General features: G+C 42.3%; 1 protein-coding gene across 2 annotated transcripts; it reads left to right on the top strand.

Moving 5' to 3' along the window:
• On the top strand, positions 1 to 22448 carry LOC120552571 (protein NLRC3-like). 2 transcript variants are annotated; one of them, XM_039790743.1, is made up of 9 exons: positions 1 to 302; positions 1492 to 1638; positions 7046 to 7192; positions 11080 to 11165; positions 12114 to 13881; positions 14861 to 15034; positions 17530 to 17703; positions 19370 to 19543; positions 21422 to 22448. In XM_039790743.1, exons 1-9 carry the CDS (start codon positions 172 to 174, stop codon positions 21426 to 21428), a joined length of 2808 nt encoding a protein of 935 aa, XP_039646677.1. In that variant the 5' UTR covers positions 1 to 171; the 3' UTR covers positions 21429 to 22448. The 2 variants fall into 2 exon arrangements, with proteins under 2 accessions (XP_039646677.1, XP_039646678.1); XM_039790744.1 differs by lacking the exons at positions 17530 to 17703; positions 19370 to 19543 and having other exon boundaries at positions 4 to 302.
• Positions 22449 to 26796: the final 4348 nt, after the last annotated feature.

The following is a 26796-nucleotide window of genomic DNA, read 5'->3' as shown; positions in this document are numbered from 1 at the left end:
TGCGGAATGTATTCCGTGGAAATCCCCAGTGAGTAGCTGATGGAAGTCCGATGCAGGGTCTAACTACGCAGCAGAGATGAAGCGACAACTAAACCATCCTGAAGCTGTTTGTGAAGAGGAAGAAAGGAGGCTGGTGTGAGGAAGCTGACCATGGCTTCTCTTTAAAGTGGTATGGACACTTTTCTTGGATGGAATACAGTGGAAATAAGGACGAGCTCTTTTGCAGCATATGACATTTCCCCAGCGGAGCTGATAGCCCAACAGCCAGAGAGGAGTGTGTTTGAGTGCTCGCCCTCACAGAGGTAACATAAATGAATTACTTAATATTAAGTCAGACTGGTTTCATGCTTCTTGCGTTATTATTTAAGTAACCTAGTAACCTTCCTATTTAGTAGAAAATTTTGATGATGGCTTCTAGCTGAAACCCGTTTGTGTTTGGCCCACATTAAATAAGAAGATAACTTATCTGTGAGTGACGTCGTTTTTAGTTTTCTTTGACCTGTCACTGCCGTGGACTCCAGACACTGTCTAAGATTTGGAGCCTTGCTGGCCACTTTTTTTTTTGTTGGTTGAGCATGTTGGAGACAGTACTATTGCCGTTGTAATGCAGTATATGTTGGAAGGTAAAATTGTTTTTCAGTTAGTCCTTTTTGCTACTTCTACGTCTTTTTGAAAATGGCCCACTCACTTTTGTACTGGCCTGCCCAAAATACTATTTCTGCCTACGCCACTGGCAGGAAGACCTTAAAACTAAAAGTGTTGAGTCAGGTGAGACTCCATTTAGTGAGACCAGAACAGAGCAGGGGGAGGAAACTGAAGGCTGAGGCAGGGTGAGTGGTAATCCAACATTTATTATTTTACTGTCAAGTCACTGAGTCTGTTTTCTCCCTGTGGACTGTAGAGGAAAGAAATGTTAGAATGAACTCAACAGTTTGATTCATCTGGACACAAAGTGCTGATTGGCTGAATAATTAATATATAATAATACACATTAAACCTGCTGTAGACCCAGAAAACACAGATTTCAAGATACCTGACGGACTTCTGGATGGTTTTATTTAACTGTGTGTGTGTGTGTGTGTGTGTGTGTGTGTGTGTGTGTGTGTGTGTGAGTGTGTGAGAGAACACCATGACAGTGAGGATATTTTGCCCGGTTCTCACCTTCTGAAACCTTCAAAGGCCTGTTTAAGGGTTCAGAATTGGTTTAAGAGTTAGGCATTTAGTTGTTATGGTAAAGAAGGGGCTAGGGAATGCATTATATCAACTAGTTCCCTCACAAGTACAGTGTGTGTGTGTGTGTGTGTGTGTGTGTGTGTGTGTGTGTGTGTGTGTGTGTGTGTGTGTGTGTGTGTGTGTGTGTGTGTGTGTGTGTGTGTGTGTGTGAGAGAGATCGTGTGTTCCTCATCTCTCAGTCTTGCGTGTGAAACTTGTGAAACTTGTTTTTTATGAATGTTGTGAGCTCCCAGTCAGTGTTCCTGTTGTACCTCTCAGACTGACTTCAGATCAGAAGATGAGTGATTTGGAGGAAGAGGAGGACGGAGCAGAGTCTGTAGTATCTGGCTGTCAGTCTATGAAGAGTGACCGGTCCAGAGTTCAGCCTCTATACTTCAGTAAAGAACCTGGACCCTCAGACACAAAGTAAGAGAACTGATACCAACTCATTTATATGACTTGCTTTTCTTTTTCTTTTTCTGTGTTTTGTTTTTGTTTATATATTGAAGTTCAGTAGATTATCTCCACCATATATCGTTCCTGAAGGTCAAGAACGAACAAGGGGGGCTTGACCCCAAAGTCCAGTTCCTTTTAATTAAAGGACAAATCCGGCGCAAAATGAACCTAGGGGTTAATAACACATGTGTACCGAGTCAACCATTCTCTGGGATATGTTTTCATGCCAATCAAATGTGACCAGTTTTATCGCAAATCGCTAATTAGCTTATAACGCTAGTAGTCGGGGCAGAGGGTAAAGTAAAAATAAATCTCTATTTCTAGGGGGCAGAACAGGCAATTATTCAGCCCCCTTAAGTTAATACTTTGTAGCGCCACCTTTTGCTGCGATTACAGCTGTAAGTCGCTTGGGGTATGTCTCCATCAGTTTTGCACATCAAGAGACTGACATTTTTGCCCATTCCTCCTTGCAAAACAGCTCGAGCTCAGTGAGGTTGGATGGAGAGCGTTTGTGAACAGCAGTTTTCAGTTCTTTCCACACATTCTCGATTGGATTCAGGTCTGGACTTTGACTTGGCCATTCTAACACCTGGATATGTTTATTTGTGAACCATTCCATTGTAGATTTTGCTTTATGTTTTGGATCATTGTCTTGTTGGAAGACAAATCTCCGTCCCAGTCTCAGGTCTTTTGCAGAAGTTCAGTAGATTATCTCCACCATATATCGTTCCTGAAGGTCAAGAACGAACAAGGGGGGCTTGACCCCAAAGTCCAGTTCCTTTTAATTAAAGGACAAATCCGGCGCAAAATGAACCTAGGGGTTAATAACACATGTGTACCGAGTCAACCATTCTCTGGGATATGTTTTCATGCCAATCAAATGTGACCAGTTTTATCGCAAATCGCTAATTAGCTTATAACGCTAGTAGTCGGGGCAGAGGGTAAAGTAAAAATAAATCTCTATTTCTACACCACTAACAAGGCTCATAATCGCACCACACTTCAACAGTAGCATACATGTGTTTCTCGGCAACATCATCACTGCTTGCGCACACAACCAGGGGGCAGAAAGAAGACGTGTTTTGTGTAGCTAGCTAGTAGTAGCAGCATAGCGTAAGTCAAAATGCCAAGGAGTTGTTGCGTGGTTAATTGTACAAACAGAGCCAGTGATGGGTGCCTGTTGTTTAACATACCTAGGGGGAAGCATGCCTTTGCCAAAAACTGGCGGAGGTTATGGCTTCAAGCCATAAGAGGGCAGATTGGGGTCATATGCAAGAGTCAGGCTCCCATTGGATCAATCAGAAAAGTTGCAGCTTGTTGTTGTTCAGCTCAGTGATATCTACCTGTCAGGGCTGTGGTACTCGAGTCCGGACCATAGACAGTTAAAGGTCTGGATTCGAGATAAGTTTAGACTGCTAGCTAAAGCTACGTCGATGTTTTGGTAACGTTAGCGCAACAGCTTCATTTGTTCGACTTTCCAAGAGGCCGTAGACCAAAACGCGTCTGGATGCAATTGGATGGATCAACAACCAATCAGAGCAACGGAGCACGACGTAGCCCTGAGTATGTAAACAGACGGCAGCGTTTACTAGCCTACTAAGTAAATATTACGACTGCCTTCGGAGTTTACTATATCTGCGTCCACGTTGCCAAGATAAGACCTGTTGCGTTAGTGTTCCTTTTGTACATAACTTTATTGAATGAAATATTAAGCTTCGCTCCTCTGAGATGGGTGGGTTTTTGTTACGTTACATACAAAGCTAACTGGCTATAGTTAGCCTACATTAGCTAGCGGACATTAGCTAACGTTGCCGAGACAGTGGCAGTAGAGCTTCGGCGAGCTAACCAAGACAGTGTTGTTGCCCTCTCGCCCACAATCAACCTCTGCTGCTAAAAACAATCAACCTGCAGTGATGTTTTGAAACAAACATATCGTACCTTTTCCCAGAAATCCTGGCCATTATTTTAAGGCATAAACCAACCATAAGGGTACACTCAGGAGTAACCCTGCTGCTAACACGGGCTATTACATTAGCCTAAAATGATCATTATAGCCATACATATATATCACAGGAACACAAAATTAAAAACCGATAAATAATTAAATTGTAATCGGTCAAAAACGTTAGCTTTGTAAGACCATAGAGTATGTGTTATATAAATGCCATGACGAAATTCAAAGTGTAAATATATGCAATGTATGTCGAAAGTCTAGCCGCAATGTTTCCCCATTGGAATGAATGGGAAACAGAGCTATAGCTAGCTTCCTCGTAACGAGACCTCTCCAGCTCACAAAAAATGATTAAATTGTAATCGGTCAAAAACGTTAGCTTTGTAAGACCATAGAGTATGTGTTATATACAGTGCCTTGCGAAAGTATTCGGCCTCCTTGAACTTTTCGACCTTTTGCCACATTTCAGGCTTCAAACATAAAGATATAAAACTGTAATTTTTTGTGAAGAATCAACAACAAGTGGGACACAATCATGAAGTGGAACGACATTTATTGGATATTTCAAACCTTTTTAACAAATAAAAAACTTGAGGAAAAAGAGAAAAAATTGGGCGTGCAAAATTATTCAGCCCCCTTAAGTTAATACTTTGTAGCGCCACCTTTTGCTGCGATTACAGCTGTAAGTCGCTTGGGGTATGTCTCCATCAGTTTTGCACATCAAGAGACTGACATTTTTGCCCATTCCTCCTTGCAAAACAGCTCGAGCTCAGTGAGGTTGGATGGAGAGCGTTTGTGAACAGCAGTTTTCAGTTATTTCCACAGATTCTCGATTGGATTCAGGTCTGGACTTTGACTTGGCCATTCTAACACCTGGATATGTTTATTTGTGAACCATTCCATTGTAGATTTTGCTTTATGTTTTGGATCATTGTCTTGTTGGAAGACAAATCTCCGTCCCAGTCTCAGGTCTTTTGCAGACTCCATCAGGTTTTCTTCCAGAATGGTCCTGTATTTGGCTCCATCCATCTTCCCATCAATTTGAACCATCTTCCCTGTCCCTGCTGAAGAAAAGCAGGCCCAAACCATGATGCTGCCACCACCATGTTTGACAGTTGGGGATGGTGTGTTTAAATGGGGTAGGTGGTTGTTTTGACGCCAAACATAACGTTTTGCATTGTTGCCAAAAAGTTTGATTTTGGTTTCATCTGACCAGAGCACCTTCTTCCACGTTTGGTGTGTCTCCCAGGTGGCTTGAGGCAAACTTTAAACGACACTTTTTATGGATATCTTTAAGAAATGGCTTTCTTCTTGCCACTCTTCCATAAAGGCCAGATTTGTGCAGTATACGACTGATTGTTGTCCTATGGACAGAGTCTCCCACCTCAGCTGTAGATCTCTGCAGTTCATCCAGAGTGATCATGGGCCTCTTGGCTGCATCTCTGATCGGTCTTCTCCTTGTATGAGCTGAAAGTTTAGAGGGACGGCCGGGTCTTCGTAGATTTGCAGTGGTCTGATACTCCTTCCATTTCAATATTATCGCTTGCACAGTGCTCCTTGGGATGTTTAAAGCTTGGGAAATCTTTTTGTATCCAAATCCGGCTTTAACCTTCTCCACAACAGTATCTCGGACCTACCTGGTGTGTTCCTTGTTCTTCATGATGCTCTCTGCGCTTTAAACGGACCTCTGAGACTATCACAGAGCAGGTGCATTTATACGGAGACTTGATTACACACAGGTGGATTCTATTTATCATCATTAGTCATTTAGGTCAACATTGGATCATTCAGAGATCCTCACTGAACTTCTGGAGAGTTTGCTGCACTGAAAGTAAAGGGGCTGAATAATTTTGCACGCCCAATTTTTCAGTTTTTTATTTGTTAAAAAGGTTTGAAATATCCAATAAATTTCGTTCCACTTCATGATTGTGTCCCACTTGTTGTTGATTCTTCACAAAAAATTACAGTTTTATATCTTTATGTTTGAAGCCTGAAATGTGGCAAAAGGTCAAAAAGTTAAAGGGGGCCAAATACTTTCGCAAGGCACTGTAAATGCCATGACGAAATGAAGGGACTAAGACAGGGCTCCAGAAAATTTAGGGGCACACACCGTAAATCAACATGCTAACCAAATTTTCATATTTCTATTGATTTCCACTGTATTAGCTACTAATAAATACTTTGATAATAGATGCAGAAATTACAATGTGCTGTTTCAAATTCAGTGTCACTTTTGAAAATACATATATATATATATATATATATATATATATATATATATAGTTTATTATTGTATTTGTATATTATTTTTTAGCCTGTTTTATTTTCATCATGACCGTTTTTAATTGCTCTTTAATGTTTCATGTAAAGCACTTTGAATTGCCTTGTTGCTGAAAGGTGCTGTAGAAATAAAGTTGCCTTGCCTTACAGCCTCAGCCTGTCAGTCAGTCACCAGGGCATAGAAACCACTGCTGTGCCTGCTCGTCTCCGAGGAAGTCAACAGTACCGCGACCGCTTTCGGCTCGCCATTAATATCATATCACAGCAAACGCTGTCTGCGTGATGTTATGAAAAACTGTAACCACACTTGAAACCGCTTTATCGGCATTTCCGTGACTCACTGTGACTTCAACAAAACTGCAGAGCCGACGTAGTTTGCGTCGTCTGCAGCTCTGCGAGCGTGTGTTTGTGTCGGAGCTCTGCTCTCTGTCAATTTTAAACAGGAAACCCGTCTATAATGAGGGTCCCTACATGTGTAGGATATATTTTCATATTAGTTGTGGGCCTTAAGTCATGAACTGACCTTGCACTTTCTGCTCCTCTGGGCTGTGAGGAAGCCATCTGCTCTTTGAGTGGTAAGACGTTTGAGGGGAGTGCAGGATCAAGCATGTACCCGGGAAATAATTAACAAGTGCAACAAATATTCTCATGGCCAGAAGAGCAGAGACAACAAAGGTATAAGTGTGTAAGAATATATTTCGTAATTGTAGAATACATCCTGAGCCATGACCTTGCTCTCCCCTCTCTCTCTGGCCTGTAAAAGATGCCTGGAGCAGAGTGCACTAATAAAGCATTTTGAAACAAAGTACAAATATTTGGAAAACAAAGTGCACCCAATAAAGGTGTCCTCTGGCCAAAAGAACATGGAGAATAAAGGTGTATTTAAGGAACTAGCACAATCTTCCTTTTACAATCTTTTTGGGAAACAGGAACCAAACCGGAAGTCTGGATTATGTCCAACTGATAGCAGCGGACACCAGTTGCAGGAGGAAGAGTCAGAAGAGGATAAAACAGTGAGGGAGATGTTAGACGGGGCCAGACTCCGGAGAGACTTTGTTGCATGTTAGGGTGAGAGAGAATTTTCTTGAAGGAAATCTGATCCAAATGCATACAGCTCACAGTCGGTCTTACTGTTTTACCTCTCAGGCTGACTTCAGATCAGAAGATGAGTGATTTGGAGGAAGAGGAGGACGGAGCAGAGTCTGTAGTATCTGGCTGTCAGTCTATGAAGAGTGACCGGTCCAGAGTTCAGCCTCTATACTTCAGTAAAGAACCTGGACCCTCAGACACAAAGTAAGAGAACCGATACCAACTCATTTATATGACTCGTTTTTCTTTTTCTGTGTTTTGTTTTTGTTTATATATTGAAGTTCTGTAGATTATCTCCACCATATATTGTTCCTGAAGGTCAAGAACGAACAAGGGGGGGTTGACTCCAAAGTCCAGTTCCTTCTAATTAATATGAACATGTCTTGACGGTAACTTTTTTCCCGAGGAGAACATTTTGCTCCTATGTTGTTGTAGCTAATTTGTACAGTAATACAATCGTTTGAATAAGTTACAAAGTGTAATGTGTTCCATTTTGAAATACACTCCATTGATAAATAAATTGTCAGTGTTGACAGTTGTAATGTAACGGACCACCCCTACGGTTCAACACGAATGTCATATGAACACCAGCGGGGTGTGTGTGTGTGTCTGTGTCTGTGGGGCTCTATTTTAACGATCTGAAACGCAAGTATCAAACGTGAAACGCAAGTAGCTTTGTGGGTGGATCTCAGGATAAATGAGTCTTGCGCCCGACGCAAATCTAAAATGGGTTGGTCTGAAGTAGCTAGGTGTGGTTTGGGCGTAACGTGCAATAAACCAATCAGAGCGTCATCTCACATTCCCTTTAAGAGGAGGCGCGCTTGTTCCATGACAGATTGCTATTATAACGGCGGATTTGACTGGAGCACGCCAGCCGGAGCTGTCCGAGATGCGGCAAAGTAATAAATACCCGTCTTGACCGGGTGGCGATGTTGCTGCGGCCTCTTGGGCGCATCTTCCCAAGTCTGGAGAGGATTGCTGCAGCGCGGAGCCCTCCAAACGCACCACCTGCTCCTGTTGTGCCCCTTCCTCCTCCCCCCACTCCATCTCCGTCCCACCGTCTCCACGAGCATTGCGCAGCCATCGCTGACCACCCTCAAGTGTCCAGTCCCGCCTTGGTTCAACATCACGTCTCCTTAAGTCCTCTAATATTTCCTCATTTATGTCATCAACACATCCATGATTCATGGAAATGTTGTGTAAAACACAACAAGCCACAAAGAATGCTGCAAATTTTTGAGGATTGTACTGTAAAGTGCCTCCTGACCTATCCAAACACCTGAAGTGCATTTTCAGTAATATTTTTCTTTGTAATTATGTATGGTTTGCAAAAATGGGAACTGCTGCGTCCGTGTAGATGAGAGAAACAAAGTGTATGCTTGTTGTGCACACTCTACATTATGGCCAAGCATGCGCCCCTAAAATAGCATCTGAATAACGCGCTACTGACTTTAGACTAGCGCCACTGACTTTCGACCAGGTTTTTCCTGGTCTGTGGCAGAATTGTTTTCTGAAACTGCAAAATAGCACCAGGGAACGTTAACCCTCTCCTTGATTTTATGTTGTTTATGGAGAAGGAGAACAAGGAAATGAGTCGGGGGAAATGCAACGCTACCAAGTGATGTGTATTTTTCGAGAGGTGCATCAAAGAGTAGACGTAAAAAGAGGCGAAACTTAATAGAACGTTGTGCTGCAGCTTGCAATGGACCCGTTCTAAAGAGTGCAGCTCCGCAATCTTGGACTGAATGTAACACAACGTTCTATTGAGTTTCGCCTCTTGTTACTTCTATACTCTTTGGGTGCATGTCAGGCGGGATGCAACGCTTCACAAATAAAACAAAATATTGCACAATCATCGCAAGACTTTTGGTATAATATCGCGCAATGTGATATCGCGATAATGATATTGAGTCAATATATCTTGCACCCCTCCACAAAACTCGAGTAAGTTCCAGACAACTTACTGAAGATTCCTTTGTCTGGCGTTGACTTAGATCTGCAAAAAGAGACTTTCCCCCAAAATAAATCCTCCCAATAAAAGTTTTTAGGACATGCTGCTTAAACATCCATTTGGATACTTTTGAGTCTAAGAACCTCCTTCTTATAGCCGGGACACACTTAGCCGATTATCGTCCGTCTGACAGTCTGGCGGGTCGGTGACTCGAGTCTGTTCAGTGTGTCCCGCGCCGTCGTCCGTCTGGGGGGCTGTCGGCGTTCATTTTGGCCGACCTGACATGTTCGGTCGGAGGGGACAGAATGAGGTGACTAGAGTCTCTCAAAACTGCCTGCTGTTATAGCGATGTATTACGTCTCGTCTCGTCTTTTTGGTCTGTTCTGTGACACTTTTTGGAACAACACGGGGAGACTGATCATTTCGACTGGCTTTTCTGCCGAGGGTCGGCCGTCTGGTTGGTGTGTACCGAAAGTCTGAAGAAAGAGTCGTCTTTGATTATGACTTATGTGTGCCAGATAAAAGCAAGTGCCTGGCAATGGAAGGGGGTAAAATATGTGGACAATTTATTAAAAGGAAAAATCCCACGAATTTGAAAGTACATTTGAGAAGCGTGCACAAGGAGGCTAAACTAGCTTACCTTAACAAGGTAAAGGAGAACGCAAAGCCCCCTTTCCCCGAAACAGAAGCTAACCCCGGTACAGGGCATGGATGTATGGGTACAGAGCATGGATTTATGGGTACAGGGCCAGGCAGCATGAATATAAACTATAATAACCTCGATGATCCCTCCTTGATGCTCGTTCCTTGTATATTTTCTTACATTGTTGTGCCGGTTTCTGATACAGTGTATCTGTGTTGCCTTGGACTACGTCACGTACAGCTGTTATCACATTGGTTGCGTTTTCGAAGGGTCAGCGGCAACCAAGGGGGTAAGCCAACTTCCACACAGCGTAGCTCCTATGGCGCCATTTTGATGCTAACGAGCCATCACCCGCCATTAGCATTCCATTGACTCCCATTCATTTTGACGCCACTTTGACACTTTGTCCGTTGTTTATTTCTAAACAAACACAACAATGTATAAAAGGCTCCATTACCTTGTACCTCACGTTATGGCTCCGTAGCAGACGCTTTTATAAAAACAGGCTAAAGATTGGGTCATAACCACGAGACTTACTATAACATAGTAAAGGAATTACCGTATAGTACAGGAGAAGCTCTCAGGCAGTTTGGACTTACTTTAGCTGTTTAAGTTTAATTACTAATGTTAACTAGCATTTTATTTAGCAATAATTAGCCTGTGCCTATGTTATCTCCTTACATATACCTACGCTCTCCGTCTCTGTAAGATTGGGAATGATTGAGATTTCTCTCGGCACAGCTACCAGAAGACTTCCAACTTTCAGACAGGTTGCCCATGTCACATCTACGTCTTCAAGCTCAGTTGGAGGCTGGTCAGTAACGCTCAGCCAGCACCGGAAAAGTGCTTCTAATATCCTTCACTGGTCTCCGTCCACAGACACGGGGTCTTTTGGTTCATTTCTTTTACTGTCTATGGTGGCAACTAGGTCAAAGTTGAAATAATTTTAACTTTAAGCGCAGTTCAACGCGGCAAATCCGAGCGGTGCGTAACGCCAGTTGTAGCGCAGCACATAGTTGGTTGCCATCACCCCCCCCCCATAGGAAATCAATGGAACCGCCGGTGCAAAGCGGTTTTGCCGCCATGTGTAGGCAGCTTTACACTGCTGTACCAAAATATTCAAACCACTCAACCTCCAGTTCAAACCTAACTGACTCAAGCTAAACTGCCAAAAGTGACTTGAAAGTGTAAAGGACATAACCAACTCTCTTTAAGTGAGGACTTTTACTGTGAAGGTGATGCAGGAAGTGTTGACTTTGTTTTAATAAACAAACTACTCACTAAATGTTTAATGAGACACTCAGAGAGGAAAAGCAGTTCAGTGGTGTTTTTGAAAGCAGGATAGTTTAAATAAAAGGAACATCTTTGTTACAGATTCATAAACAGAACTGTAACAGCACTTTTACTGTTCTCTGAGAACATCTGTGCTTTGAGACAGTTTTGGTCAAGTCTGGAAATTCAGCAAATCCTTTTAGTCATAAAGAAATGTCTTCACAGGAAGAGGAGTGATGTTTCTGAGGAGGAGCAGCCGCCCAGAACCAGAACTGGACTACAGACAGACAGAAGGACCAGCACTGAACAAAGTAAGTCTGTCCATGTGTCTGCTGATGTCTTCATGGCTGAAAACACGACTGTTTAACATCATAAATATAAATAGGGTTGGGTACCGAAACGCGGTGCAAATAGGGCACCGATTCCGACGTAAACTGTAGTAACGAGAACGAATAAGAACGAAAATTTCGGTGCCTGACTTTTTTTTTTTTTTCAGAAGCATCGCTGCACAGGACGCTACGTTAGCGTTAGCTAGTAGCTGGATTAAACACAACGGTTAAAATGCTGACAGCGTACGTTAAGCGGTGTAAAGTGTGACTGTATTTCACTGTAGAGGATTCCAACAGCGGGACGTAACAGGATGCCGATGTCGGAAAAACAACACAGACGGTGCGTTCACTTGAAACTCGCCAGCCTTGTGGTGCATTCAAAGTTATTGTAAAATACGCTTTTCCCATCTGGTGCTTGATTTTGTCGTTTACCAGCAATTCACTGGTGAAATAAGTCATTGTTATTACATTATTAATCAATCTTTTCATTTTGACCATTTCGCCTTAGCAATAAACAAGCCGTTCTTTCATGTCGCCAGCTGTCATTTTGTGCTCCTTTTTTATATTTTATATTATATGCTTTATAAATACATTATATATATTTTGATTTAGGCACCGGCACTGTTTTAAAAGTATCGATTTATCACCGGTATCGAAACATTAAAAAAAACGATACAAAGGAGCAACTCTGAGGCTTCTCGTTAAAAGTAAATTCACTATTAATATATATATATACTGTATATATAAAAATAAATGTGCAAATCACTTTGACGTTATTTTTTTTTATTCAAGGAGGGATGATTACTTTATAACCTTTACTTTTTTATATGTTCTTATATAGTTCATTTTCATATTGTTAGTAAAAATAATCAACAGATTGTCAACTTTTCTTTTTTTTCATTTGGTCTTTCACCTTTTGACTTTTCCTAGTGATCGATATTCGGCATATACATCAGATCAGAGTGAAGGGGACATATGAACGTGTGACTGAAGGAGCTGATCAAACAGGAAGTGGAACCCCCCTCAACAGGATCTACACTGTGCTCTACATCACTGATGAACTGAGTGAAGAAGTTAATACCCAACATGAGGTGAGGCAGCTTGAGACAGCTTCCAAGATGAAGACCCTCCATGACTCTCCAATCAAGTGCAGCGACATCTTTAAAGCCTTACCTGACCAACAGAAACACATCAGAGTCGTTATGACGATCGGTGTCGCTGGCGTTGGAAAAACCTTCTCAGTGCAGAAGTTCTGTCTGGACTGGGCCGAGGGTTTGGAAAACCAAGATGTGGATCTGGTGATTCCTCTTTCCTTCAGGGAGCTGAACTTGATCAAAGATGAGCAGTACAGTCTTCTGGAGCTGCTCCGTGTTTTCCATCCAGCATTACAGGAGGTCACAGCAGAGCAGCTCGCTGGCTCTAAAGTTCTCTTCATCTTTGACGGCCTGGATGAAAGCAGACTTTACCTGGATTTCAACAACAATGAGGCTGTTTCTGATGTCACACAGAAGTCATCGGTCAACGTGCTGTTGACAAACCTCATCCAGGGGAAGCTGCTTCCCTCGACTCTCGTCTGGATAACTTCCCGACCTGCAGCAGCCAATCAGATCCCTCCTGCGTGTGTTGACAGGGTAACAGAAGTACGAGGCTTCACTGCACGACGGAAGGAGGAGTACTTCAGGAAGAGAGTCAGTGATGAAGAGCTGTCCAGCAGAATCATCTCCCACATCAAGACCTCCAGGAGCCTCCACATCATGTGTCTGATTCCAGTCTTCTGCTGGATCACTGCTACAGTTCTGGACCACATGTTGACTACAGACCAGAGAGGAGAGCTGCCCAAGACCCTAACTGACATGTACTCACACTTCCTGCTGGTTCAGACAAAGAGGAAGAAGCTCAAGTATGCTGAGGGACATGAGACGAGTCCACAGGAGCTGACGGAGGCTGACAGGGAAGTTCTTCTGAAGCTGGGGAGGCTGGCGTTTGAACAGCTGGAGAAAGGAAACATCATGTTCTACCAAGAAGACCTGGAGCGCTGTGGTCTGGATGTCACAGAGGCCTCGCTGTACTCAGGAGTTTGTTCAGAGATCTTCAAAAAAGAGAGTGTGATCTTCCAGAAAACAGTCTACTGCTTCGTTCATCTGAGCGTTCAGGAGTTTCTGGCTGCAGTCTACCTGTTCCACTGTTACACCAACAGGAACACACAGGTAATGGAGGACTTCCTGGGGAAGATTTCTATGGATGTCTTCCTGAAGAAAGCCATGAAGAAATCTCTTGAAAGTAAAAATGGCCACCTGGACCTGTTTGTCCGCTTCCTTCATGGCCTCTCTCTGGAGTCCAACCAGAGACTCTTAGGAGGCCTGCTGGATCAGACAGACAACAGTCCAGAAATCATCCAGAGAGCCATCAACAACCTGAAGAAGATGAATACTGATAAGATCTCTCCTGACAGAAGCATCAACATCTTCCATTGTCTGACGGAGATGAACGACCACTCAGTCAATCAAGAGATCCAAGAGTTCCTGAAGTCAGAGAACAGATCAGAGAAGAGACTCTCTGTGATCCACTGCTCAGCTCTGTCCTACATGCTGCAGATGTCAGAGGAGGTTCTGGATGAGTTGGACCTGAGTCAGTACAACACAACAGTGGAGGGACGACTGAGACTGATTCCAGCTGTGAGGAACTGCAGAAAGGCTCGGTAAGTTCAATGAAAATGTTGGGCAGTTTTTTTTACAGCTCTCTCCAGGTTCGTAGAGTTCGGAACTTGGCTCCATCACACTCTCTCACTCACTCACTCACTTACTCACTCACTCACGATATCTATTACCATAACGGTGTGAGCATCCACAATGCTGAATGATAAGGTCCTGCAAACAGTGGCCACAAGCATGCACTGCACGCTCCAGCTGACAATAATACATAATATACTAATACAGCAGTTAATAAAGCAAGTTAACAAGAATGTCTGTAGTAATATCCTACAAATTCGTGAATTCAGGTACATTTAATGAACCAAAAAAGTCTCACGGCAGTCCCTGGGGCACCAACACCGCTGCCTTCACCAGGAAACAGCGGGACGCCGTTGTCATTGTACTGTGACAGTCAAAACTCGCACTGACCAGCTTCTGATTTCACTTGTTCATGTGCACACGCACACAGGGGCGTTTTCATTGTCAAGGAGGTTTAATAACAACTGTGTGCGCTGTCAGTTTCATTTTCAACGCCGTTCATTATAACGTTAGCAGGGTATCATTCTTTCAACTATCGTCCCAAATTCGTCCAAAAATAAATTTTCATCGTCCCCGACCCTTTTTTTTCGGCCCCAGGACCGAAAGTTGCAACTTTAATATACACCTAGCCCTTAGTAGGTGTAAAGTCCTCTGTAAAGTAGCAGTTTCCATGGTGGGATGATTTAAGATAAGGAAGAGCAACCGGCATTTTTGAATCTGCAACACCTTCTCCAGGACAGATTATCTCCTTCAGATATCGATGATGATTTTCTGACGTTTACAATTGAGTTGAACTCATTAAATGTTCTGGATTCAAATAAAAAATAGCAACAACAAATATTTTCCTAAACAAGATGGCTTTATTCTGACTCTAGGAATCAAAACCCACTCAGACTGTGGACATCTTTATCATTGAAGCCTGAATCTAATGCCATTATCTAATTACAGACTCACTGGATGTGAACTCTCAGAGGCCCACTGTGAAGTTGTGGCCTCAGCTCTGAAGTCCAACCCCTCTACTCTGAGAGAGCTGGACTTGAGTCAGAACAAGCTGGAGGATTCAGACGTGAAGCTTCTGTGTGCTGGACTGGCAACTCCAAACTGTGGACTGGAGACTCTAAGGTCAGTAGACTGACGTATGGTGTGCATTAAACCAGAGCTAAGAGTAATAAACACAAGCCTAACATCAAGGCCAGACCATCACAACAAAGCGGGATTCAAGGTCTGGTTAAGGGTTTAAAAAATAAAGCTATTTAAAAGTATAATATGTAAATGATTAAGCATTAAAATGTCTAAAAATGACTAGACCTATGCTATACTGTATATTAAAGGTGCTCTAAGTAATGTGACGCGTTTTTTAGGCTAAAACATTTTTCGTCACATACAGCAAACATCTCACTATCCGCTAGCTGCCTGTCCCCTGAACACACTGTAAAAAAACATCTCCTCACTATCTGCTAGCAGCCTGTCCCCTGAACACACTGTACAAAACATCTCCTCACTATCTGCTAGCTGCCTGTCCCCTGAACACACTGTACAAAACATCTCCTCACTATCTGCTAGCTGCCTGTCCCCTGAACACACTGTAAAAAACATCTCCTCACTATCTGCTAGCTGCGTGTCCCCTGAACACACTGTAAAAAACATCTCCTCACTATCTGCTAGCTGCCTGTCCTCTGAACACACTGTAAAAAATATCTCCTCACTATCTGCTAGCTGCCTGTCCCCTGAACACACTGTACAAAACATCTCCTCACTATCTGCTAGTTGTCTGTCCCCTGAACACACTGTACAAAACATCTCCTCACTATCTGCTAGCTGCCTGTCCCCTGAACACACTGTAAAAAATATCTCCTCACTATCTGCTAGCTGCCTGTCCCCTGAACACTGTAAAAAACATCTCCTCACCATCTGCTAGCTGTCTGTCCCCTGAACACACTGTAAAAAACTTCTCCTCACCATCTGCTAGCTGTCTGTCCCCTGAACACACTGTAAAAACACAACAAAAACAAATTGCGCCAACCTGCACCACCAAACATAACAAACAGTGTTCCAGCCAATAACAGACAAGAAGGAGCTGGTTGAGCCATCACTGCAGCAGTGTTAGCACGTAGGCTGTTCAGGTGACAGGCAGCTAGCAGATAGTGAGGAGATGTTTTTTACAGTGTGTTCAGGGGAAAGGCAGATAGTGAGGAGATGTTTGCTGTATGTGACAAAAAACGTTGTAGCCTAAAGAACACGTCACATCACTTAGAGCACCTTTAAGTTGAGTTGTCTACTTGCATTATCCCAAATTTTTCCAACAATGTTCCAACAGAGAAATCTGTTGTTTTATTCAAGCTAACACTTCTTTTCATTTGTTCGCCTGTCGATGCCGCCCTATCCCCGTTGTGAATGTGTTATCGTTGGTTGTTTGCCACAAGTATATTTTAACCGGATGAAGGATTTTAGTCATTGGACATCTGAATCTTAAGTTATCAGAGAAACAAGCTGAGCAAATGTTAGAGGCAGCTCGGCTCGCGGCCTGGACAATGAGCCCAACTGTGTCAGAGAAACTTAGATTTTTATTGTGAAGTTGCTTGATTCAGTGTTTTTTTTACCGGTTTGAATCAGCGTTTTTTTTTGAAAGGAGGAGAACTCTGCAGATAAAAAAAAACGTCCAGAAAGATGAACACTGAACAAATCCTCACTGGCAGAAGCTGACTGCAATGACATATTTTAAATTCAAGAATTTCTTTTTCTTTTAAAAATGAAACATGGAGTTTATGCATTCCTTTGATAAATAAGTAATAATAATAATAATAATAATAATAAATTTAATTTATATAGCGCTTTTCAAAGACTCAAAGTCGCTTTACAGGGAAGGTAGATTATAAAAACAGAACAAAACAGAACAAAACAGAACAAAACATAGTATTGGTTAAGATCTCGACGACCCAACATGGGGACTTTTCAAGCAACTGACTGGTTGATTCAAGGTTTGGAAACACAGTAAAATATAGTTTTCTCCACTGAGGGTCAGTCTGGAAAGAGATCATGTGTTCCACCGTGTGTTTTTGCATAGTAGCTACAAGTTATCAACATCTCTTCAATTACATAGCTAAAGGCATTTCTGGTATTCAACTAGGGTATAAATAAATCTGTTGCAGGTCACGCAGGTCATGAGACCATTATATGTCATGACTATTTTTCCTTGACCTCAAGTAAAGTGAAACCATTTGTCAAAAATAATAGGGCCAGTTTGACGAGAGTATCGGGATGATTTTTAATGAGATTTGGACAGATACCATTAGCTTTAGGAAAATTTTACTTGTTGCTAAACTAACTGCTAACCATAGTTAGCTGCCATTAGCTAGGTTAGCTGTACAGCTGTCAAATTAGCCGTCTCATTAGTATTGAGTCTTCAGAACACACAGCTATTAAAAGGACCAATAAAGTATTGATCTTCTAATCACAGGCGAGACTGAGATCAGCTATTAATCTGTGTTGACATGAATAGGTTTATGAATGTTGTGATGACATTTGTATGTCTGTAGAAAGCTACACATTTAAAACCTAAACGCATCTGATTGGATTATGAATTGATTTGTTACATTATGTATAACTTCTTTATTCAGAATGCAGTGGTGCAGTTTGTCAGAGATCAGCTGTGCTTCTCTGGCCTCAGCTCTGTCGTCTAACCCCTCCCATCTGAGAGAGCTGGAGCTAGATGGAAACGAGTTGCAGAATTCAAGAGTGAAGCAGCTTTGTAGTTTTCTGGAGAATCCACACTGTCGACTGGAGACTCTAAGGTCAGACACCATTTTTTTTACTTCTGTGCTGAGATTAATATGTTGTGAAAGTTGAGGTCACCCTAAATTGCAGACAAAAGACTGATATAATACTGGTCCACTGTGTGTATCTTAAAGGGTTATTTGCTTTTTTCCCCCCAACCTGGACCCTATTTCCCCCTGCGATGGTGTCTAAGTGACTAATGTGAACAAAAATCTTTGACAGTACTCTAGGGTGCCGTTACCTGAAGCAGGTAATTTAGCATCACCGCTCATTTTAAATACAGTTTAGCAACAAAACAAAACGCTGAGGAAACATTACTAGTTTTTTAATGTTGGTTTTGAGCGGTATGTATCCCCACTAACATTTTAAACAGTAACATTAATACAGCGTATTATGGGAATACAACCTCTCCAGCAGCAGGGTGTCAGGACCGCAGGGTTCACTAACGTTAGCTTTTTTTTCTCATCTGGGGTCTGAAAAATTAATTAATTCAGCAAATCCAGTGTCCATAATGTTATTTTCCAATAAACTGTAGCTGTCATATTTCACAGGACCTACGTGAGTAGTGCTGGCGGTATGACAAAAAATTTGTATCATGGTATTTTTTAAGATTTTGGCGGATTCACGGTATATCATGTTTTTTTCTTTCTTTTGCTTGACTGGGCCGTTTATAATGGCTTATTCTACTGCCAGGAGTACATAAAATATCACAACAACATTTTAATGTCAACATGTTTACTAAAAGCTTTGATTACAAACAACTTTAATATTGTTTCCCTTTCAAAATTAAATAGTTGTAAGATAGTTGTCTAAACACTACCTTGGCCACAAGTAAGAGGTTGATGTAGAAAAGTGGGCGACTGAACGTAGCTCCGCTGTCAGCCTCCTTCGGTGTTTGAATGTTAGTAGGTTGGCGGACGTATTTCAGCGAGGCAAGACATCTTAAATCCAGTGTTTTAATCATTGCTCTGAACCTGTCTCCCTCCTGTCTTTCTCAACGTTCTGTAGCGGGACCGTAGGTGGATTGTTATTGCATTCATAATGTTGCTCCGCTGCATGCTTGAAGTGACATGTCTTTAACGTTAGCACGGTAACTTTAGCATGGCTGTGTAACGTTAGCGCAACCAAGTAATGTTAGAGCAATGAGCAGCAACAGTGGCTAAATTATGTCAGATTTTCTTAGAAACAAAAACCTTGGGAACAACAGACGGCTCCTCTCTTGAGCATACGTTGTTCTGGTGTATCTCCGGTCTTTCTTCTCTGTTCTTGAATGTGCAGTATAGCAACCGGAGCCTCTCCAAGCTTAACAGACTGTTATGCTACATGGCTAGCTAGCAGCTGTAATGTTACCCAGCATGCTGTTCTGCGATGTAAATTTGTTATTTAATTACGTTATTTTGTTAGTAAAGATGGGCCGACTGGTGAAGCTGGCAGCATTTAAGAGGTGAAATCACTATGTCTTTATTGAAGTAGCAGCACGTTGTCATTAAAATTATCTTTTATCTTTTTCACTAATTGTTTTTCAGTTTTTAACCTGCATGCTGGTGGGTTCAGCTGTTTCGAGTTTCTGTTCTAAAAAACATCTACATTCAAAACCTCCAGATCTGAAAAGATTATTAAACATTAAATTAATTCAAGCAGGAACATTGTCTTCTAAAGTTACATAATTTATTCTTCATTCAGATTGAGGAGCTGCAGATTGTCAGAGATCAGCTGTGCTTCTCTGGTCTCAGCTCTGAAGTCCAACCCCTCCCATCTGAAAGAGCTGGACCTGAGGGACAACCACCTGAAGGAGTCAGACGTGAAGCAGCTGTGTGATCTGAAGGAGAGTCCAGACTGTAGACTGGAGACTCTGAAGTAAGTAGAGGGTTGGATTCAGTCCATGCTGGTTTCAGCAGTATTGAACTAAACACAGTTAGTATCAAAGCAAAGATCCAGTTTTCATGTAAACCTCCAACCTTCTCAGTGAAGCTGTGAGAGGAGAATGGTGACAGGATTGGACAGAGAGGAAAAAAAACAGCCAATCAGAAGAGCCAGAAGCTTGTGGTTATCATGTGTTTGAGTTGATGTGAAGACAACTGTTGTTGTATTCATGTCTGCAGGAAATAAATGTGGATTACAGCTGACAGCATCACACCAACAAACAACATCAAACTGTCCAACCATCAAATATGGGGGGTATTGCACAAAAGTAGAACTGGTAAATCCAGAATAACTGATAAAGCGAGGCTTGACCTAGTCTAATCTGTGCATCCTGACTTGGTGTGTTTCACGAAGGCCAAGCCAGGCTAAGGAGGAGAGACTAGGTCGAGCAAGGCTGAAGTAATTCAGATAGATGCGCATTCACGGCTTTCTTTAACAGACCGCGAGGTCGATCACAGATTTACTGATGCTCAAATGGAGAATACGCATTGTGCATTCTTTACACCGAGTGAGCAGCAGCTTCTTGTGGAAGTATGAAAACGTAAAACACATTAGATGTAAAAAAAGAAACAGCGGCTGTAATGAAACGGCGAGAGAAAGCGAGGCAGACGATCGCGGACCGACTGAATGTGTAAGTAGCCTAAAAATATACATTAACTGACTACTGCTCTGAATTGAAACCGTCATAATACCACTGAAGTTGTTAGGCTAATGATTTGCACAAATGAACAGTTGTACTCTTTACCTGTAAAGTGAGCAGAAGACAGCCCAGTGTTACACAGAAAATCTACCATGAAGATCAATATTAACCACTTATCTACAAGAATAGGCCTATGATGCGTAAATATCTCTATCTGAAATCTAGAAACTATAAAGATAATTAATTGAAACATTTAATACACATTGTAAACAATGACTGTAACAGAGTATTCTTCAGTTATTTCCCCCTAGCAAATTATAAGGACAAAAACATTGAGGTGTCCTCTCCCTGTTGTTACATGAATGTACAGTAGCATACAACACTATATAGTATGGTGCCTCTGCTTTTGTGCATCCAAATCAAGGCCAATTCATCCAGGATAACTGGAATATCCAGGCTTAATCCCTTATCCTGGTATTGTGCAATACCCCACATATCTCAAAGTGTTTGTTCTCTCATTTCAACACCAAACAACTGATCAGTTCATCTTTGTCACAGCTCTGAGATCAGTCAGACTGAAGCCTGCACATCACTGGCTCTTATTTCATAGAACCAGCATTACATTTAGTAACCATGTGGTCTTCATACAGAGCAGAAGCTCTGCTGAAGTCACTGTAATCACAGCTGTTCAGTCTTTGTATCGACATGAACCTTTAACATCATATAATATATGCAGTATATACTATATGTGTGTATATATACTGTTCTGAAGTCTGTCTGTTCTGAAATGTTCTTACAACATTTCAGAACAGACTCCATATTTACATATTTATTATGTAATATCATTAAAGTGAGCAGTGAACGCCTCTCTGTTTCTGCAGTAATGATGCGTTCAGGACTCTCAGCAGTTTATTTCCACTGTGTACTTAAGTGAAATCTGCAGAGTCAACAGACTTGATGGCCAAAGTCTCTGCAGGTCTGTGAGCTTCACTCCAACACGTTAACATGAGAGCTGAAAGGAAGCAGGCTGCTCTACACAGCCGCTCCACTTGGTGTCTGAACACTGATGTCTCTGCTGCTCTTTATACTGGATGTGCTGCATCACTGACTGGCAGCTGATGAATGGAGTCTCTGGAAACTCATTTATCTCATCTGTTGTCTTCTCTCATCAGATGGTGATCTCTGTCAGAGTGATCAGAAAGTTTGATGTGTTGAGACACCATGTGGAGTCCTCCATCATCCCTGTGTGTTCCTCTGGATATGACAGAGTACCATCAGTGTATCTGGACTGCTCTGCTGCTGCTCTGTCCTTCTACACAGTCTCTGCAGACACACTGAGACTCCTCCTGCTCCACCCTCCATCTGGACAAGAAGAAAAAGAAGATAAAACCTGTAAAAAGTGTAGATTTAATCCAAGTTCCACTGAAGTCTATAAACTGAAAACACGATTCTGTCTCTTGTTTTTGTAAAAAACTGTGACTTTAATAAGATGATAATGGCTAGGGTGGTGGTTTTTGAGAAAATGTCAAACGGTTTGCCAGATTGGATGTCTGCACTAGAAAATGGTGAAAGTATCTGAACTTTCTGGAGGTCTCCTAAGAAGCTTTGTGCTGGGGAGAGACCTGTATGATGGGCTTATGGTGTTGTCATTTATACTTATGTTTATTTGGTTTATTGTCTATTTTGGTGAATGATCTGAGTAGCTTTTAGTCTCAGAAATATGTTCTTTATTTACCAAAAAATAACATAAAGCTTTAAACTTTACTGTCGTAAGTGCCATGTCGTCATGTACATGTTTATCAGGGCTGGGTGTTCTATATTTACTAACCAAAGAATAAGCCATTCACAGTACCGTATGCTGTAAAACATTGAAAAAAAATGTAAAGTGCACACACACTAAATTGCACATTTGTGCCTCAGCTGAACTTTTAGCATAATGTAAACAATACACAACTCTCTGTGCTGTATTAATTAACTAACACCTTGTTTGGTCAAGTGTAGACTCCGTACAAAGAGAAAAGACGCTTGTGTAAATCATTTATATACAATACTTGATATGATAATTTATTATATTGGGGATAATATTATATTTCATTGATTTTTCTACCAAGGCCCAAGTTATATGTTCTGTTTTTATATTTTCATCTTATATTGCGACAGTTTGTATTATTCCAGAAAAAATTAAACTTTTTATTCAAATCCTGTCTTACTTCTTACATCCACGATCCAGCTTCTATTAATATAAATGTCCCTCTTCAGGGGTCCAGACTAAATTTTTGCCTTGGTTGCATTGGTGCGCCTAACTTTTTTATTTAAGTGCACCAGCACAAAATTTAGGTGCACCGAAATTTTTCCTCGCATCGCCATTAGCGCTGAATGGCGATACACAATATAGCTCTGGATTTTTTTACAAAGTGGGCTAAATGGGAGATAGGGGGAGTAGATGGACTGAAGGCGTACTCACTCACAATGAATGGGTCAGATGCCATGGTCAGTGGCTGACACCCATCTTGGAGGTCGGTGTCTGTATCATACACTGCGCTGCATTTTTATGAACTATGATATTCTGGCCATGGGTCACATCTCTCGCCCAGGTCCAGCAGGCTCCGTCTCACACGCTATTACTCAACCAACTGAAGTTAGTTGCATTCAATAACTTCTGTGTTTTTCGCAGTGGTGGCTGTAATAACAGAGTTACTAGCGGAAACACTGGTACCAATACAGGTTTCCCTCTCATACTTAACAATACACAGCTATGTTGATAACAATTAAAACTCTAGACAAAGTCAGCAGTTTGGACCGGTGGCGCTGTGTCTCTCCATGTTGCAGAGAGCTGTGTGTGAGTGAATGGGGGGAGGGGGGGGGGCTGCGCGGAGGAGAGATCCAAACACAGGCACAGCTTTAGAGAAGGAATGGGTCATGTAATGCAACATTAAACATATCAATATAGACGTCATCGCTTCGTTAGTGGAGAGGCAGCAGATGCAAGGATGTTAGGTACACCAGGAAAAATCTTAGTTGCACCCTTACATATTTTTGGTCGCATTTGCACTCTAGAGCCCTGCTATATCAGGGCCATATTTAGTTCAATGGGTTATATGTCGCTATTTTTGGTAGCCTCATCCATCCATCTTCATCCGCTTATCCGGTGTCGGGTCGCGGGGTGAGCAGATCCAGCAGGGGACCCCAAACTTCCCTTTCCTGAGCCACATTAACCAGCTCCGACTGGGGGATCCCGAGGCGTTCCCAGGACAGGTTGGAGATATAATCCCTCCACCTAGTCCTGGGTCTTCCCCGAGGCTTCCTCCCAGCTGGACGTGCCTGGAACACCTCCCTAGGGTGGCGCCAGGGGGCATCCTTACCAGATGCCCGAACCACCTCAACTGGCTCCTTTCGACGCAAAGGGCAGCGGCTCTCGATCTCCTCACGGATGACTGAGCTTCTCACCCTATCTCTAAGGGAGAACGCAGCCACCCTCCTGAGGAAACTCATTTCGCCGCTTGTACCCTGGATCTCGTTCTTTCGGTCATGACCCAGCCTTCATGGCGAGGTAGGTGAGGGAACGTAAAAACTGACCGGTAGATCGAGAGCTTTGCCTTCTGGCTCAGCTCTCTTTTCGTCACAACGGTGCGATAAATTGAATGTAATACCGCACCCGTTGCGCCGATTCTCCGACCAATCTCCCGCTCCATTGTCCCCTCACTCGCGAACAAAAGCCTACTGTACTTAAATGGCCAGTATGTACTTTATTTTATTTATCCATTGAAGCCTCTATGTTTACAGGCTTGTGGTGATGTGCAATGTGCTATAGGTGCCAAAAAATCTATGTTTGGTATTGCCAATTTGTTTTGTCTTGTCATGGTTCATGTGTGCAATAAACATTACACTTTACGTTACACAAAACATTACGTTACACGAGAATCGTGATATCAATTCTAAGCTAAAAAAATCGTGATTCATATTTTTCCCCGAATCGAGCAGGCCTACTCAGCTGCAGCATGCAGCTTTCAGGCTTGTTTTGGGTCTCGGTGGCCATTTAGCGTCTTTTGTAGTCGGTTTGTGTCCTTTTGTGGTAGTTTTGCGTCTTTTTCACATCATTTTGGACCTTTATTATCTCCATATCTGTGTCTAAAACGTTGGGAAAGCTAGAGCAGATATTGATTGTTTTATTGCTGCACCCTAACCGTATAACAGGAGGGAAAACCTTGTATGTGTAAAAGAGGCTTCAGACTGAATTTAAAGGGAAAATCCTCCAGTTTTATTTACCAACGGCTCTGGAGGAGCTTTGTCAAGTGTGAGAAAGCTAACGAAGTGATGTCCTGTCCAGCCCACCCTCTCCAGCATCAATCGAGTCGTCACCCACGACGTCCCGGTGGACGTCATCCCCCGCAGACTCTGGAACGAGTTCAAAGAGCCGAGCATGCCCGACTTCGACGTAAGTGACGCCTCCTATTAAAGGTGCAGTAGGTAAGCCTTATAAAACTAACTTTCTGTCATATTTGCTGAAACTGACCCTATGTTCCAGTAGAACTACACGAAGCAGGTCATTTAATAAAAAAATCTGGCTCCTCTGGCTGTACAGCCTGTAGTGAGATTTGCAAAAATCCACCGCTCCCTGTTCAGCCAACCAATGGATTCAGGATTTGGCCGAACCCCAAAAATCTGGATTCAGTGCATCCCTACTTTCAATGCAAGTGAAGTGAAGTCGTCTCTGACAAGTGTCTTGTTTTACGTTTGTCCCTGCAGGCCAGTATCTACCTGCCTCCTCTGAAGACACTGAAGAACATCGTGGACAGAATGAAGAACCTCTCCAACTTCCTGGTACGATTCACGGTCACGTTCATCCGAACTTCACTTTAGTTGAGGTTTTGGTGAAGTTCAGGGTGTTCTCAAGCCTGAATAAACTGATCCATATACATTTGAAATAAAGAAACAGTATTAACAGCAGTGTGACTAAAGTTCAGAGGCATTATTTTTGTGTCAGGTGATGGAGGCCAACCTGAGCGGAGAGATGAACTTGAAGATCGAGACGGATCTGGTTTCTGTCACCACTCACTTCAAAGACCTGGGAAACCCTCCATGGGGTAAAAACCTTCCCACGGTTCCAACAACATTTGTTCCTTGTAGAAACCAATAAGGAAACTCCAAGGCACTCTCTTTTAGAAAAATACTAAGCCTTTATTTATGGCTTGGTCATCATAAATCTTAAAGTACTCCGACGCGTTTCGGCATACAAGCCTTCGTCAGGGAGTCAATCAATTTCCAAAACAGGAAGAGACCTTCTTATAAGCTTTCAAACAGACCAATCAACAAACAAAACCAATCAAAAACCTCCCTTTTGGTAGAGGAAGGTTCAGAGTTGTAGGATTATAGAAAGACCACCAGATGTCCTCCTTGGTACTAAATAAACCAGTGTATTTGACTACAACCCAAGGTTACATTCAAAACATGCACAGCACAAATACAAAAAAGAAAAAGAGATAGACCCAACTGACAAATAAACAGTGTGGTTTTAGAGAAAAACACTGAGATAAAGTTCTTCATTTAGGCCTGGATAACTAGTAGCCTGCAGTTTATCAATCCAGAAACTTTCTCTCTGGTTTAGTTGTTTTTGTCTGTCCCCTTTCCTCACAATGGAATATGATTAATTCCACAGATCTGTACGGTCGATGGATCACTATTATGGTGTTCCCTGTAGTGCCTCGCCATAGGATAGTTCATGTTGCCCGTGCGAATTGCATATTTATGTTCTGCCAAACGGTCCTGTAAACGCCTCTTAGTCCTTCCTATATAGAACACTTTACATTCAGGGCATTCCAGTCTGTATATAACAAATACCGTTTTACAGCTTATGAAGTGGTTGATAGTAAACTGTTTTAGGGATACAGTATCAACAAAGGTTTTAGACTGTAATACATTTGTACAATGATTACAGTGTTGACATTTATATGACCCTTTGGGTTTAGATCCCAACCAAGTTTGTTGGCCTTCTGGTTTCAAATGGCTGCGGACCAGTTTGTCTCGAATTGTAGGACATCTCCTGAAAGTGACCAAAGGTGGCTCAGGAAACAGCTGGCCAAGCGCCTCATCACTTTCAATAATACCCCAATTCTTTCTTATTATTCTCTTAATCTGGTCTGCCTCTGTACTATATGTGGTAACAAAAATGGGTTTATCTTTTGTTGGCTTAGGTGGATTTCTTTGTAGAAGTGATATCCTATTTGCAGATTTAGCCCTGCTGTATGCTTCCTGGAGGGTTGTGTTTTTATAACCCCGTTCCTTAAAGCGTGACGTCATCTCTTTTGCTTTACACTCAAATGAATTGTCTAGGTCGCAAATTCTTCTGACTCGCTGGAATTGTCCGTATGGAACATTTTCCTTCAACCACTTAGGCCGGTTACACACTGGAAGCGTCGCGTGAGCGTGTCAGCTGTGTGGCGTGTCCGTTTATATTTCGGCTCCCATGTACGTTCAAAAGTAGTTTTAGTGGTGCGAGAGAAAACTCAGATTGGACAGACAGTCTAGCTAGCTGTCTGGATTTACCCTG

This window comes from Perca fluviatilis, chromosome 22 (assembly GCF_010015445.1).
Source record: "Perca fluviatilis chromosome 22, GENO_Pfluv_1.0, whole genome shotgun sequence".
Classification (NCBI taxonomy): Eukaryota; Metazoa; Chordata; class Actinopteri; order Perciformes; family Percidae; genus Perca; species Perca fluviatilis.
Note: the sequence above shows the minus strand (reverse complement) of the source record. Positions and strands in the feature narration are given on the sequence as shown.

Coding starts and splice junctions, on each gene's coding strand:
- LOC120552571 (XM_039790743.1), top strand. CDS start 172: ATGGACACTTTTCTTGGATGGAATACAGTGGAAATAAGGACGAGCTCT. Junction 11,166..12,113: donor AAGGACCAGCACTGAACAAA/GTAAGTCTGTCC, acceptor GACTTTTCCTAG/TGATCGATATTCGGCATATA. Junction 13,882..14,860: donor AGGAACTGCAGAAAGGCTCG/GTAAGTTCAATG, acceptor ATCTAATTACAG/ACTCACTGGATGTGAACTCT.